Raw genomic sequence first — 17085 nt, forward strand, 5'->3', positions numbered from 1 at the left:
AACCTTCGTGTGCAAGTTGCAGACGTGATGACTCATTTCTGTGTGCACTTCTTAAAACAGAGCAGTTCTTAGAAAAACAGAAACAAAAAACTAACATGGATGCAACAGTACCGTGTATTCCATAGAAATCACTGGAATTTTGACAGTCTGCCAATAACGGCTTTTCCAGCAAAAGGTTTCCGCTGATGATTATGTCTCTTTAGTATTTTTGTCTGGAAGAGTTTCTCAGTCTTTCTTTCCCTTTCATGAACTTGACATTTTTGAAAGATACAAGCCACTTTTTGTGTGTAGAATATTTTTCAAAATCAATTTTTATTTTAGAAAATTAGGATTTAATTTTTATTTGTACGAATTATACCATGATAAAACAATAAAACCTGCTCACGTGAAATGTTTTTCTTTAACATTTTATACGTTAATGAAATGTGTGCAACGGAGGATTTTTTGCTGTTGTCTACATAGGGGTTCTCGTGATTAGAGTATTACACACATTTAAGCTGAGGATATACTCAGACGTAAGTTTAGAAAATCACATTACAAAAGACGGAGAGTGAGGCGTTAAAAAAAACAAACTGAAACATGCAGGTCTGCTGTGCAGTAATACCACATCAGATGTTTTCACGGCCATACGTCTCAGTGCAGCCAAACTTAAAAACCAGTCCTCCAAAAACGATGAAGGCAGTTTGGAAAAATGCTTTTTCTTTCGTCAGATAACCTCCAAAGAGAAGGCCGGATGCTCTCCGCGGCTAGATGCAGAGGGTGATGCATTTTTGGCAAGACTATCAGAATGTGGTGCTGTGTTCCTCCAAGGTCACCGTATGTGCCGGCTCTCAGAGGTGTGAGGGAGCTGGCTTGGGAGGCTTCCCGAGGCTGATGCAGGGCATGTCCAATCAAACGCGGCTCTTAGGGACATCATGCTGGTTGCCTGAAGTCCGCCTGGTGGGAGTATTTACACCACAGCAACGCAGTTCTAAGCCAAATCAAGCTTTTTGTTGGTCTGTGTGTTTGTTTTGAGAGCAGGTTTATCAGTTCGCCAATGAGTACGTGTCCGATACTGTAGATGCCACATGACTGCCCGGGGAAGGCGTGTCTGCCAGGCTTCTGGACTCTGAGTTACGTCTCTCCTCCTCTGCAGCGGATGAGGACCAGCTGGGGAGATGCACGGAGACTGTGGCTGTCTGCTCCTCATCAACGTCTCACACACACGTTTTCGCATCCGTGGATGTTCCAATGTGGATCATTCACTGTCCCAATGGTTGCCAACGGGTGAGTCTCTAATTCCACCTCCTTCTAGACATGTTCATTTGCATTCTGCAAGGGCAGGCTTTCTCTTTTACTCTTTCCATTCATGCATGTGTCTATTTATATCAGTATGAATCCACACATCCCTACTTCATATGAAATGGTTCACCATGTATGTTTTTCCTACCAGAGCTTGGAGTCAGCAGCTCTCCAAGAAGCACTGGTATCTTCGAGAGGAGAACGGTGTGTAAAGTGACACTGAAACAGAGTGGGGCCCCGTGGGGCTCCCGGGCACGGAAGCTGAGTGGGGCCTGGGCACAGAGGCCTCCTCCTGTCCAGCATTTCTACAGGCAAGACTCCAGCCTCCGTGCCCTTCCCTGAGCTCCAAAGGGCGGATGTGAACAGCTGCCAATCAAGGGAGGAGCCACCAAGACACCCCCTGTGGTGAGATCACAGGGCCCAGAGAGGCTCAGGAAGATTCGGGGACGAGAAGACCACCTGAGAGGCGAGGAGCTGTGGACCACCGGTGAACCACTGTCATGAACCCTTCACCAAACCCTCTGGAGTTGAGGTCCGTAGTTTTCGAGGCAGAAGCCTGCTGTGTCCCCCTCTGCCTGACAGAGCGATAAAGACACCCTTTTCCACGTCACCCAAAACTCCGTCTCCGGGATTTGATTCGGCACCGGTGCACAGAGAGGCCGAGCTTTCGGTAAAAATATCTAGGAACCCAGAACTGGGCACTAGGTGGGGTCCCTGCTACGGGGGTTATTGTTTTACACCTCTCAGGAGACAGAGGTAGGAAGTATGTACACACCCCCCACACACACCCTTCTATCTTCCGCTGCGTCTACAGCTGTACCTATGAGGACCACCCATTCGTACCAATGCCGCCACCCCCAGCTCCAGGCCAGCCTTCCTCGTGTCCGTTTCTCCAAGCCCCTTCTCAGTCACTGAGGAAACCCGGCTCACATCACCCTCTGTGTGCTTACTTCGTTCTCGGTTCTCACACGTGTCCCCAACCTTCCACCTCACCCCCCGCCCCCGCACTCCACCGCCCCCTTGCTCGGTCCCCAGTTGTGCCGGACACATCCGACAAGCGTATGAGAAGAGGAACATCAGCCACTCTGAAATCCTCTCCCCTCCCCACACAGCTGACTTCAGTGAAGACACCCAGTTGTGTCCACAGGGTAGCAACCCACTCCTCCTTCCCAGCTCGGGGGTCCGACCACAGTGGCCCGCTGCCTTCACACCTGCCCTGCTGCTCACGGAGAACGAAGGTTCCTCCCTCACACCTGTGTTTCACTGCCCTTGTTCTGAGACTCCCAACAGCAGAGAAACTGTTGTGCATACGGAAGAGTCTCCTAGAGAAGCGCCAGCGTTGCGTGCCCTCTTGCCGTCTGTCAGTGCCTGAGGGTTCCGATTCACAGAAACAAGGGGACCCGCATCGTCTTACCTGAAAAACTTCCCAGTCTCGGAGCAGTCACATCTCCACCATCGTAAATCTCAAGAGAGTCCCAGTTCTGCTCCGTGGCAAAACTGATGACTTGAATCTACCAAAAAATAAGTTAATATTTATTTTTTGCTTAGTGAAGTCAGACTAGTCCAATGGGGTTTTCACGAAATTAAAAATATACATGTAAGAGAAAGGTGAAACTAAAGAAAATAAATCAAGGAACTGACACCCCAAAATTTCTACAAATGGCACGTTTGATAGATGTTTTTTTCTAAAAGTCTATCATTGTTATTTCAGATGTAGAAATATGATTAGAAACACTTTGTAGAAATGTAGGTTGTGGTTTATGTGTTTAGAATAACGAGTACAAAAAGGGGGAAAAAAGAAAGCAGAAACCCGGGCACAAGCTCTGTTTACTCGTAGACTCCGGGCTCTGAGCACGTACCTGAATCCCTGATCCCTCTGTCACTGTGATCTTCCAGACACAGTTTAGGTTGTTCCCGTACGGCTCAGGGTAGCCGGGGGATAAAACCGTACCCCTTCGCTGAGTGAAGTTGCCACTGCAGGGGACTGAAAGACACACCAGTATTAGCAAAAACACAGGACAGTGAAGAACAACAGCAATTTTGTACCTAGTGTCCTTTCACTGTGTGGTCAGCTATTAAGAGATGTTTTACATGGACTATGATACCTTAAATGGCTTTTTTAGCCAAGGTCAAATTTAGTCTGTTCTCTGTTAAATGATCAACACCGCAGGTCATTATCCGCTCTGCTGCTAGGTCTCAGGCGCTGGCACCTAACAGCGCCATCTCTGAAGTGAATTCTGCTTAGAGTAACGGATCTACTACAATTTAAGGAGCTCTGCGGAGTTTTCTCTTCTGTGTGCAGACACGCAACTCCAAATGGTATTTATGAGCAAGTCCAGAGAGGAGAAGAGACGCTTTAAAGGCACAAATGAATTCAAGTGCTAATCGTGACTGCACTGGAGGTTCCTACACAAAATGAAGCAAATAAACTATAACAGAGTCATTGCTATTCAGGCTGCGTCAACCTATTCCTTTCCAGACCTTCATCAGCACCAATTTATTAAAAGGGCATTACACGAGTAACATAACAAATCAACATTATAATGATTTTCCCTCAAAATGAAATTATGTCGTATACCCGTGGCTTGAGACGGCATACTTCATTAGTATCAAGAAGGGAAACATGTTTCATACTTGTTAATCTGATGAGTTGTTCTGTGAAACACAATAATCTTTAGGGCCTGGCTGCTACTTAATCATTTCTGATAAAATAAATTGCCCTTTGAACAGGTCTGGAACATGGATCAATTCGTGTGGCCCGAGGCAGCCCTTCAGGGCTGCCGTGAACCTGGGATGGAGGCCCACGTGCAAGCCGTCCCACCTCAGGACGCACGCTCACCTACGCAGCTGGGGATGGTGTCGTTCCACTGAGCCAGCGCGTTGGGCACAGACTGGCAGCGGATGGCCGTGGAGCCCTGGAGGAGGTACCCAGGGTTACATTCGAAGCGCACGACGGATCCTGCTGAAAACTCCGAGCCGATTCTCCTCCCATATCTGGGCTCGGGGACAGAGCTGCACTGGGTGTCACTGGTCCGAGGAACAGCTGGAGGCAAGACACACACCACAACCATCTGTATCTGCATCGTGAAGCCACGGTATTTCCTTGAAAACAGACTTAGGATGCGTCGGGAGAGAGTTTATGTTCATGTGGAAATTAATGATGCCTTTCACAGTCTCCACAGGGACTGATTTGGGGAGCACGTTCACATCTACATGCATCCTCAAATCAACCCTGAGGACCACCCCGTAGTGCCAGTTCAGACGAGGAAAACAGGGCACACGGAGGATTCGCGCTTTATGAGGACCGAGTGATATCCAGGCATTTACAATTAATTATGCACCCAGGTCACTGTGCCAGTGGTGATGAGATGGTTAAGAACTTGTACTTATCCTCAAGGACCTTAGACTCTTGTGAGAAAGCTGCTGCCCAAAGGATTATTTATCATACGTCCACGGTGATTTAATAGCAAAAGTAAAAATAGGACTACCATATGATCCAGCAATCCCACTTCTGGGTGTTTATCTGAAGGAAATGAAATCCCTATCCTGGAGCGATATCTGCACCCCCGTTGTACATAACAGCACCCTTCACAGCAGCCTCGTCACGGAAACAACCTCCATGTCCACCAATGGACAGATCAGGTAGCACTTCATACAAGAGAATATTATTTAGCCCTTTAAAAAGGAAGGACAAGGGGGGAATGCAGGGTGGGGATGGCGTGGGATGAACTGGGAGATCGGGATTGCCATATGCACACCACCAATAAGGAAAAAAACCAAATTTTACACTTTAAATATATGTAGTTCATTGTAGGTCAATTATATCTCCATAAAAGTTCTTTAAAAAATAAAAAAGAAAGGAAGGAAATCCTGCCCCTTGCAACAACACGGATGGTCCTGTAAGACATTACGGTGAGTGGAATAAGCCCGTCACAAAAGGACGAATACTGCGTGGTCCCACGTACATGAGGCAATTACAAGAGACACACTGATAGCAACGGAGAGCAGATGGTGGCCGCTAGGAGCTCCGGGAGGGCAGGCGTGGAGCTGCTGTTCAACAGGTATAAAGTTCGTCCTGTGAGACGCCCAGGTCCTAAAGATGTGCCCTACAAAGCTGTGCCTGTAGCTAATGATGCTGCATTAGGCACTGCTACGTTTAAACAATGTAAACTGTTCATTTTAGACAACGATTGAAAGGATTTAACATGAGAGGGTAAATCTCATGTTACCTTCATAAAAATTAAAACAAATAAAACACATACCATAGGAAAACATACAATGACACGACTCATTCTGTACAGAAAGACTTGGGAGGGAAGAGGGGGGAGTGGGGAGTCTGTGCCCCCGGCTAAGAGCAGAGCCTCACCTCCAGGGAGGGTCTTCCCCTGGGACCAGCGATTCTCCAAGGTGGGGGCTGGGATGGGGGAGCGGGGTGGGGCTGGAGGGAGCCCTGGCACGTCCCCAGCGTGTCTCATATTATCACTGTACGTTTGGAAATGGGGAGAAAAAAGATTACACAGCAAAGAGCAAAGCTTGCTAAGAGAGTCCAGCTGGTGGGGACATCATGCGGCCTGAAGGTCTGAGAAAGGAGCAGGACACAGCCAGCTGGTCACTGCCCAGCCTGAGCGCTGGCTGCCCTCCTGCCTCCGAGGCCACGCGTGCTCGCGGTCACAGGCGATACCGGCAACACGACGCAGACCCAAAACCCCTCCCCGGGCTGGCGTGGCGTGTCCCCTGCGGGTCACGGCTGCAGCCCCGCTCCGTCCCTCGCCGTCCCACAGAGAAGGGCAGACGCGTCCCCACAGAGGGGCCCCGGCAGCCCCGACTGTGACGCAGAATCACGCGGCACACGCCCGCGCCCCGCGCGCCCCGCGCCGCCCCCGCCCCGGCCCCGGGTCCGCAGCCCGCGAGGGTCTCACGGCCTCTGGCGCTGGGCCTGGCAGGCGCGCCTCGCTCCGGGAGGCGTCTGCTCAGGCTGCGGATCAGAATTCGCGGACGGGCACTGAGTTATCACTACAGCAGGCTTTTCGTTCATAAAGAGGCACGAGGTAAAGTCTGAAAAATACTTCCAGGGCAAAGGGGTCTGTCACCCCAGACGGACCCTTTGAGACACAGATGCCCCAGGTACGCACGTGGGAGATGGCATGTCTGGCTTCTGTCCCTGCGGGAAAAGTCAGTCCGTGTTTATTGTCTCCGAGACCTCGTTTCCCTTTGGCCCCGTGTGCCTTCATTCGAGAGCACAGCCCTCCGAGAGGGGCCGTTTTGTTTAAAAGTAACTCTTCTGTCTTCACGGCCCTTTTCCTAATACACTGGCCTCTTGTTCTGAATGGAACCCGAACAGTAAAGACACCATCGGGGAAATTCCTGCTCAGGACACAATTCTATGAGATTGGAAGTCAGAAGGTTGTTTTGATGAAACTATGCTTCAATTCAGGGTGGAAACGTGTTTGATCAGAAGGCGAAAGTTAATAAAATTGTATACTGTCTAATAGCTATAGTTTACAAAATTAATACTACGGAATGTTCTTTTCTGTAACTGAAAACAACGCAGAATATAATAGTCTATTATAATAAAATAAAGCTTAACACATATTTGTCATATTTTTATCCCTGAGTATTTTGTTACAGTTGAACAGTAGCATGTTACAAATAAACAAACAAATAAGTAAATAAAATGATGTTCCACAATCAATTCTTGACAATTTTTTACAGATATGGAGAAATATGGCAAGTCTTTAATTGTTCTGTTTGTGCTGAACTACTTGGGAAGCACAAACTATTTGCAGCCAAGTTTCCACACTTTCTAAGAGGCCTCAAACACAGCATCTTTCCTGGGTGTCACAAATGAGTAGAAACACGCCACTGAGGGCCATCTGTACACGTCACTATTAAACCTTTCTTCATGAACTTCAGAGTAGCCTATTTCCAAGGAAAATAACAATAAATGAATAATACCTGCATTTGAGTGAAATGATGGAGGACATTTTTTTAGAGGAAGAAGTCTGCAAAGTGAAGAGACCAATTTTAAACCTCTGAGAAAGTGAGAGAGAGGAAACCTAGAACATTGAGGTACCAAAACTGCGTGTAACATCTGGGGGAAAATTCCAGCAACGCTGATCAGCTTCTCCCTTTCAGCCTGTGCGCTGGGGCTAGCCCTCACCTGGAGGTTTCGGGCCACATTAGAGAGAAATTCTGTTCTGGCAGCAATTATTCTCCATCCTTCAGTACATGCTCTGCACTGCTGTGAAGCAAAACTGCATTCAGCCCAGCGCCAAGTGGACAGGGAATGGTGTCAGCCGGGAACAGAGGGTGAAGGCCACTGTGATTGGCTTCTCAGGCTGTGGACTGTGTTGGTTCAGAGACTGGGTGCTATTCTCTGGGGCTTTTATGACACCAAAAATGAGTGATACTGTGAATATGGGGAAAACGGGAACATAACGTGATGGAATGTTGCACCGACACAAACGCTCTAAGCTACAGGTATGTGCCTGCAGTTCTTTCACTGCACCTCTTTTAGAGCAGACGGAGGAAAAAAAAACAGCAACAATAATAAAATGAACCTGAATGCAGACAAGAAAAACTGTCCAAGTGAGGCAGTCTTTCCTGTTCCGCTGAGTGAAAGAGGGACATATTCTATTTCTCAAAATCACTCTGTTCCCACAGTTGGAAAATCTGATCTGACAATCTGTCACTAGTCAGTGAATTCAAACATACATCACGGAATTACGCACAAAACTTCATGCTCCATCGTTTTTGTAAAAAGTATGCATTTTATAAGCTCGATACAAAACGTGAGTTTCTTAGGAGTCTTATAGTTTATGACATCTTAGAAAAGATGAGGCCTGGGGGGAAAACCAACCAAAACATGTATCTGCACACCTAGGAAGAATTTCAGGCAAAGAAAATGTTAGTGTAAATTCTTCCTACCCAAACTTAGAAAAAGCGTTTCCATCTTCCTAGCTCTGTTTATGTGATCTGTTTATTTTAGGACAACCCTAGCAGAGGACAGTCCTGAGAGCCGCTGAGTCTGGGAGGCGGGCAGCTGGAAGCTGGAGGCAGGATGCAGTGTCATGTGAGGCTGGGAGATGAGAAATGTGACCCGGAACGGCAGAGGTGTGGACGATTGGCGTTTGTAAGTTGCGCACAGTGGAGAGGTGTGGTACAAAAGCATGTCTTCCTTCTCCTCTTGAAATATTCGGTAAGTCCTGCATGACTTACTAATTTTGGTGTGACTGAGGTATTTTGAGGGAACTAAAAGGGGGGATGAATTCTGCATTGAAACACACACGAGAAACAGACAACATGTGAAAACAGCAGGCGTAAATGTAAGACAACTACAAATAGTGTATTGATGAGACGCTGTGTAACCACGAAGTGGAACAGACACGTTCAGTCATGTGCACAGACAGCTCGGGGAGGCAGGGGTGGTGTGGACAGTTTTTCACAAATGAGTGTGTGCCTCAGAGCACACAGGAAAGGAGAAAAGAACACTTGCTCTGCCTTCGTGGGTCTCTGTGGCCACACAGCTTGTTTCTTGTGTTGATTCCAGTGTTACCAAGGTTGATTCTAGTATTAAAAGGTGTTTTGGGGACAAAAAAGTCTCTAAGTGCAATGTAACTACTTCACAGAATAGAATCAAAGGGACTTTATTGAGAGCGGGTTTCGTGTACCAAGAGGATGCTGGGCTTTTCTCCATCCCTGGCAGGTGTCACGGCTGGTGGTCCCTTGATGGCCACCAGTTGGTAGGCTAGACTGCAACGAGCAGTGACAAAATCACTACTGGCTTCCCGCTAGAGGACGCAACTCACAGTCTCAGCTTCACTCAGGATCCTAGTGACGGCCCCTCTGGACAGTGTAGGAAAGGGGCGTGGAGAGGCAGTGCAGAGCTCGTTAAGAAATGCTAGGTGAGGACTTCCTAAGTGGCACAGTGGGTAAGAATCCGCCTGCCAATGCAGGGGACACGGGTTCGAGCCCTGCCCCAGGAAGATACCACATGCCGCAGAGCAACTAAGTCCGTGCGCCGCAACTATTGAGCCTGTGCTCTAGAGCCCGTGAGCCACAACTATTGAGCCCATGTGCTGCAACTACTGAAGCCCACGCGCCTGGAGCCCATGCTCTGCAACAAGAGAGGCCACCACAATGAGAAGCCCGTGCACCACAAGGAAGAGTAGCCCCCGCTCGCCGCAACTAGAGAAAGCCCGTGTGCAGCAACAAAGACCCAACGCAGCCAATAAAATAAATAAATAAATAAATAAATAAATAAATAAATAAATAAATAAATAAAAAGAAATGGTAGGTGAGTCTCCAACAGGGAAGGCTGCTGAGGACTATGTGAATTTAGTTTTTGCACTGAACTAGAACACACTGACATTAGGGGCAGTATATTGTCTACGGAGCCGCAAAGATCATTAAAACCCGTAGCACCACATTTAGTGATGGCAGGTTCTGCCAGTCTCTGGGTCCAGGAGCTTAGGCAGGGGAGGGGCGGCGATGGGAATCCCCGCGGTGAACATGCAGAGCATTCCTGGCAGCAGCAAGTGGGGCCGGAGGGGCGGGGCTTCCTCCTGGACGCCTGAAAGGAAATCTCACACGCTGTTTGAACAGGCTCATGTTCAACAGCAAGCACTGTATTCCTCATAAGTCTTCAAGGAAAATCCTAGTGTGCAGAACTGACGGTGAGAATGATTACAGGAGGAAGCCGTGTGCCGTGAAGGGCCACCCCCACGAGCCTTCTCTGGGATGCCCATGTGTCCCCACCACCCTCTTACCTCCCTCGCTTCCCAAATGTATCCTTCTACTCCCAAGTAGCACCGAAAGCAAACAAGCAAATTAAACCCAGCAAAGACATAAAGGTTACAATACTTTCATGCCTCTATACTTCCACTTCTGCACAAGATCAGAGCGACAGAAACATCCTCAGCACCAGCGTCTCCGTGTTATTCACCAGGATGACTGGAGGGACGGGGAGCTGCCTGGGTCATGCACGAGTTCTCTGCGCCTGACACCTGCGCTCCTTCTTCACTGAAGTCTGAACAGCTCTTTACAACAGAACTGTCTGTGGACAAGGCTCAGACAGCCCGTAGACACGGAAGCCAGAAAGTCCCTGTGCAATTTTAAGCTTTAATAACTTACGGAGGAATGAAGCCGTAAGTGGTATATGAGAGCACTATTCAGAAAGTTTTCACACAATAGAGTTCAAATAATTTCTAGGCTTGCACTTAACGACTATCTTTCAGAAGGCCATGTTCAATTTAACTTCTGAGATGTACTGAAAACTTTCCCAGGTGCTCCTGAGTGATTTATAAGCTGCATTCATGATCCTAGTTCTTTAGCTCCAAAGGATTTGGCCTTGATCGAAGGACGTCAGTTTTTGCATGAGCTTACCACAGGGACAAAGCAAGAAAAGGAGATATACTGGGAACTCACAAGAAGTACTCATTGTGTCGGAGACATTACATATTCTTAAGCACAAGGAAAATGTATTACTCTTGCAGATGATTTGCTTTTCTTACGCTTTTCTGTATTTTATACATTTTAATGATAATACATTGCTTTAAAACAAGAAGTACAATTTTAAAACCCATGACTTCTGAGGATAACATTTGCAAATAGGACAGACATAGGGCCATGTGCCCCAGATGTTTTATTTGATAATCGGATCAATTTTCTAATCTTTATCAAAAATTAAGGAAGTCCCTGATTGAGGCAGACAATGCCAGGAACTTGCATTTTCACAAGACAACAAATATACTTAAACCAAGCGGTCCAGTTTCCTTAGATATCACCCCAACTTACTTCGTTTTGTGAATCTGCTTCTGCAAAGTAATATATAGAATTTATGTAAAGAAAATTAGGAGAGGGGTGAGAGGTGAGTTGCCTGAATTGGACTCTTTCCTATAAAGTCTATTTTTAAAAATACTGTCTTAATTATTCATATTTTAACAAAAGTTTAATCAGAACAATCACTTTAACGTAATAGCATCATCACCCAAGCAACTGCTCCTTAAACTGGATTAGAAATATTTTCCCTCCTACCTGCCTGTCAAACATCATTCTCACTCTTTCCACGACTCTTAGATCATCTTATTGCTGAACACTGAAGGGTTTTTATCGTGAAATATTTTGAGGCCATACATTTTGAAATGTCTGATTATCATAAATGATTCATAAATGATATGACAGATTGTTATTCTCTATAACTCTATGAAAAACACAATGTCGTCAAGCATGTTTTCCGGAGGAGCCTCTATTAAAGGAAAGAAACTGTTGCCAGGGAGCGATTCTCCTCGGCTTCTGAAGAAAATGGTTCAAGAGCAGCCTGCCATCTCTCCAGCCTCCAGCAAAATTGAGACCTAGAAAAACTAAGCATTCTTCTCACTTCTGAATAGGCAATTAGTTTATCTGTGAAGGTGACAACCTCTTTCCGTTCTCAGCTCTACAGTCATTGCAAGTTAGACCCAGAGGCTCGCTCTGTGCCTCTGTGAAAGTGGACAGTCCACAGGGTGTTTTTCCAAATTCAAGTAATGGATATGCAAACTAAAGGTCAGCTAGAAACAGGAAAAAAAATCTTCATTGTTCAGAAACTTTGAGCAATCTCAAGCATTCTGAATAAGTTCCAAGTTAAAACATAATTACAGAGGTGTGAAAGCGCCTAAGTTAACAGAACACAAGCAAAATGAAACAGGTGTTTCCAGCGACGGAAACATGGATGATATGTGGGGTTTAGTTTGCTTTTGTTACATTTCAACTAACTTGTCAATTAGTTTTTACAGTAAGATTTGGAACTGCACAATGTGTTTTAAGTTTATTTCATTAAGACAGTTACAGAAATCTATTATGCAATATTTTACTTAATTTTACTGAAATTAGGTGAAATATTATGATACATTTGAAATCACTTTGCAAATTGTGGAGTGCTACACGAAGGTAATCTGATCAATATTTGTTTCCTGATCCTGCAGATAAATGAAGCATAAATTGTATCTCTGTCTTAGAAATATCACATGTGATTGTCAAAAGAAAAAACTAATATTTTTATTAAATAATTTTATTGTAAATATATGGATACCCTCAAATTCTTAAATATTAAAAAAAGTGCAACTCAGATGTATCGGGGCTGAAAACAGCTGCACGTGCAGTGTGAGGAGCAGCGCAGAGACGGCAGAGGCCTACCTTGATAGACGAAATGGAAACCCCGCGCAGGCGCCCCACTCTTGGCGCTGAACCGGAGCAGAATCTGATTGGATGTGGCCAAAGGCAATGTCTCACCTGGAGGGACAGACAGACGGAGATGACACAAGGGATCCACTCGACACCTGGCCTGTGCTGGACAGCGTTTGGGAAAATAATCATTCACTTGGAATTTCACGTTTAACTTTTGAACTTTCATAAAACTTCACTCTGGGGTGTAGAACCCAAATACACTGTTTCTAAAAAGATTTTAAAACTCTGTTCTTGCCTTGACATTCCGTTAAAATGTTGTTTTCATCACGATTTCCTTTATGCTTCTTTTGAAGAAAGCACTGATGTAGGCCAAGTAGCCGATAATGTGGAAAACAGAAGTGGGTGAATCACTGAATCAGAATCAACTTTATTTGATAATTACTTGCTAGGATTTTACTTAGAATTAAGAACATGTCTCTGAATCCAAAGCTGACTTAAAAAAATTAAATAACTCAGAAAAAAAAAAAAAACCTTGTGCAATACACTTTTCACCTTTTAACGTACGGGTATGATACAGGAGTGGTCTCTCTCAAGTACTCTGAGGGGGTGTGTGAAGCTTAAGCTCTTCAGAGGTGAATTTGTGAGGCTGCATCAGTATTTTAAATGTGTATCTTCTGATACATTTCTGGACATTACATCATTGGACACTGGTAGAAAATAACAAGACCTATGTGGTTAGTAATGGTGAGAAACTGGAAATAAGCAGGTCTTAGCCTTGGTTGGTCCCAGGCTGTGGTGCAGGTGGACGGCTGCATGTTGTGTTGTAAATGATGGCAACGCAGCAGTGGTACAAACGAGACCGTGGCAGCCATGGGGTGGGGGGTCGAGGTAAAGAAACTGCTTCACTAACCCATCTGAACACCCTTCAGCACTAAAATTCATGGTACGTGGTGTATACTCACATTTGTTGATAGGGAAAGACCTCTACATGTGATTTTAGGTGAACGTACGGGATAAAACACTAAGTTGTGAAAAATATCACGTTTTACAAAGTCCCACCTAAGTTTACACACATATATGGGCACACGTGGATGTATGTATATGTACACACACGTGCACCTCTGTACACGAGTTAGTGGGTGCATCTCCATATGTTTGCATTTAAAGGTTTGGAAGGATTTGGACTAAAATGTTTATAGTGTTTATCTTCAGGAAGTTTACAACACATAGAATAGAAAGTAAAATAACAAGATGTTTATTACTCCTTTTTTTCTGATATTTTAATATTTTACTGAGATGGATATTATATTTTCCACAATCTTAGTAAGCAAAATGATAAAGACAGGTGGTTTTATACATGGGGTAAAAATACACTTGAAATTTTACATCAAAGATAAGATTTTACTAAACAAGCAAGGAAGTTAAAAGATGATTAAATTTCTCCTTCACAAACAAAAAAAAATAGACAAGTTTAAAATTAATTACCCTCGCTGTGTAAATAGAATTAAAGACAAATTTCACTGAAAGTTTACCTGAATGAGACCCAGAGAGTGAGCTGAGAAGTCTGGCCTGAGGGTGCGTTCCGTCAAACAGTTCTGCCAGGTCATTCAGTGCTGTCTGGAAATAGGCAAACTGCCCAAACACCACTGAAAATAAAGGAGGTGGGTCAGCACAAAATGCCTTTAAAAAGCAAAGAAATGAAGATGGTGATCACACTTTGTATCATATTGATACCTCCAAAATATCAGGATCCTAAGAATCCTGTAAAAAAAAAAATTAACTTATTTTCTCTGCTTTCTAACAGAGTGAAAATCTAGGACCTATTCTAAGTGTTTCTGTCCATTTTTTATAACAATAAATATTCTAAAGCCCAGTCTTTCAGTTTTTAAATGAGATTGATATTTTCCATTTGCTCATGGAGTAAGTAGACCTAGTCTCTGCCTTCTGAGAAGCTGGTCCCTCTGCCCTGGTTTTCATGTTCACATCCATCACTTTGCAAGTCCCAGGCACACACTCTTATTAACACGGTAAGATGATACAAGGAAAGACTTGTCTGAAAATCCAATCATCCTTGAGAACTGGTGGAAAGTCAAAGCTAAATGATTCGGCTTAAGAGACTAAGCAGGTTGCATCGCGCAGTTCATGAAGGGCCCGTGATCTAAAATACCAAAGGCTGAAGTCAGTGCTTGGGGGTGGTTTTCATCAGATGTTGAGAAGCCTGTGATTCATACAACAGAAGTTCACAGAAATCATTCGTCTCCCATGTGCACGTTTCTTAAGCAGCAATTAACTTTCTTATCATATAATTGTATTTTTTAAATGTTTGCCCTCAAATAGAATCTAACCTTAGAATTTTTATTTGTTCTACGAGTGATTGCTATTTTGAGTGTAAAGAAAAAAAACCTTGACTAGGTTGGGTTTTAAATTTTACTGTTGGGAAAATGGAACTATTCCATAAAATTATAAAAGCTACTACCTGGTCAACTCCAGAAAAGAATCCAACACTAAATTATTTTCCTGGTCAAGAGTGAGAGGGGAGGTGTGGGGATCCAGTGTTGAGTAACCACAGTAAACCACCAGAGAAGGGCCTCCCAGAAAAGAAGCCGTCCCAGAAAACTGGCTAACTTGGGAAGCAAGGTTTAGTGCGGAAACTTAGGAAGTCGGGTTTGGAGGGTCGGGTAGGACCCTGCCTGCTTTACGTCTCCAGTCACTCAAAGGTGTGTTCACCGAGCCAGTGATTTCCAGCATAATCAGTGGCTAAATACATGTGCTAATAACATCCCACAGGCGACCAGTGTTCCCCTGGCTCACACGTGAGGCTGCAACCCTCCTCTACACACAAGACAGACAAATGAGGAAAGGCTATCTAACAAAAACAAGATCAAAGCCAAAGTTATTCTCCCTGATCATTCTGGATCGGAATCTGAGAAGGAAATTTAAGCATTTTATATCACACTGATAAAAGAACTGTTGTGGATATTGTATAAGACATGTTTGGAAAACCTGTTACTTTGATATGTCATCTTCTTTTACATTATTTTATTATATCAAGAGCTGGAATATTTGTTTATAAAATGACAGAAATATTAACACCAAAAGATACATGAAAGTAAATTAAAAATAAGAAGAAAATCTTACCAAATTCCTTTGGTACCGTTATCGAATAGAGGCAGATCTGACCCGCTGTGTAATTGTGAGGGTAATTCGGTGACAAGACCACCCCTTCTGATCCGGTGTACTGGCCTCCACAGGGGGCTGAAAGAGACCGGCCGAGAATTATGTGCTGTGTTTGACCTCAGAGCAGGGGACAGGGGACACACAAATCAAAGCCCTGAGCAGACAAGTGTCACTCCTCAAACACTTAAAACATCACAGTTAAAACCTGATTTCACATCACTACCAAAAGCAAAATAAAAAGAAGAACAAAGATTGACCAGGTGAGAATAAAAGTCATTCAACTTAGAAGGAAGACCTAATATTATTTTTAAGAATGCTCTCAGACATGCTAAAATAATAATGAAAACAGTTGCCACGGTAACAAGAACAGGTCCGATAAAGACAAACCCTTAGGGTACTTCAAAAGCCTACCAGAATTTTCTGGTTGAAATCAACCGTCAATTTAACTTAAAAGATACAAAGGTTATTTCAGTTTTCTATTGTCTTTATATTTCTATGGGACTGAAAAAAAATAACGTTTACTCTCAGTTCCTGTTGCGTTTTCATCATAGATTCAGCTCAAGAGTGACATGTAAAGTTACTAGTGAGTGTGGGATCTCTTCCTGTAAGTTCCATTGAAATCTGAAGGAACCGAAAACTACAAGGTTAGTGCAGGTACACCGATGAGGTGTCATATGCCCCGTTTAGAGACAGAGAGAGAGAGTGTGTGTGTGTGTGTGTGTGTGTGTATTTTCCCTCTGATCATCTTTTTACTCTCAGCATTGCTCTTGCTGAAAAAATAGGAAAATACTGTAACCTGGATTTCAAAATACTATTGGTAAACATTTTAAAAGACATTCAACTAAATCCCAGTTTTGAAATACCCAGCTTTGTGATTAAATTAAGAATACTTCAAGCCCTCATATTTGTACTTAAAAAGAAGTCCACTTCTGCTCATCTATTTAGGACACTATCCACAGAAGTGATGCTGACTGCACCTCGGCCGTGCCCTTTGTGGCCCGACTACGTGCCTTCTTATCCTGGATACGACTTCTCTCATCTGAATTCAGAATTATTTTCAGCATTTGAGAAAGTTTATATTTTTATGCTTTATTTCCTTTTTTTTTAAAGAACTTTTATTGAGATACAGTTAACAGACAATAAACAGCATATATTTAGAGTGTACAATCTGGTATCCCAATCTCCCAATTCATCCCACCCCCAACCCTCCCCACTTTCCCCACTTGGTGTCCATGAGTTTGTTCTCTGCATCTGTGTCTCTATTTCTGCCTTGAGTTTCCTCTTTCATAGTTGTTAGCATTTGCCTTATGTATTGAGGTGCTCCTATACTGGGTGTATATATATTTATAATTGTTATCTCCTCTTCTTGGATGGATTCCTTGATTTTTATGTAATGTCCTGTCTTGTCTCTTGTAACATTTTTTATTTTAAAGTCTATTTTATCTGATATAAGTATCGTTACTC

The 17085-nt window shown here is 44.1% G+C and overlaps 1 protein-coding gene across 1 annotated transcript in view; it reads right to left on the minus strand.

Moving 5' to 3' along the window:
• Positions 1-17085, minus strand: part of CSMD1 (CUB and Sushi multiple domains 1) — a 1409269-nt gene that overhangs the window by 189129 nt on the left and 1203055 nt on the right. The window contains exons 31-36 of the mRNA XM_057697717.1: positions 15583-15699; positions 13977-14090; positions 12454-12549; positions 4121-4324; positions 3141-3265; positions 2696-2792 (exon numbers count right to left, since the gene is read on the minus strand). Coding sequence (XP_057553700.1) covers positions 2696-2792; positions 3141-3265; positions 4121-4324; positions 12454-12549; positions 13977-14090; positions 15583-15699 — 753 coding nt within the window. The remainder of the gene's footprint in view (positions 1-2695; positions 2793-3140; positions 3266-4120; positions 4325-12453; positions 12550-13976; positions 14091-15582; positions 15700-17085) is intronic.

The sequence above is a fragment of the Hippopotamus amphibius genome, chromosome 10 (assembly GCF_030028045.1).
Source record: "Hippopotamus amphibius kiboko isolate mHipAmp2 chromosome 10, mHipAmp2.hap2, whole genome shotgun sequence".
Taxonomy (NCBI): domain Eukaryota; kingdom Metazoa; phylum Chordata; class Mammalia; order Artiodactyla; family Hippopotamidae; genus Hippopotamus; species Hippopotamus amphibius.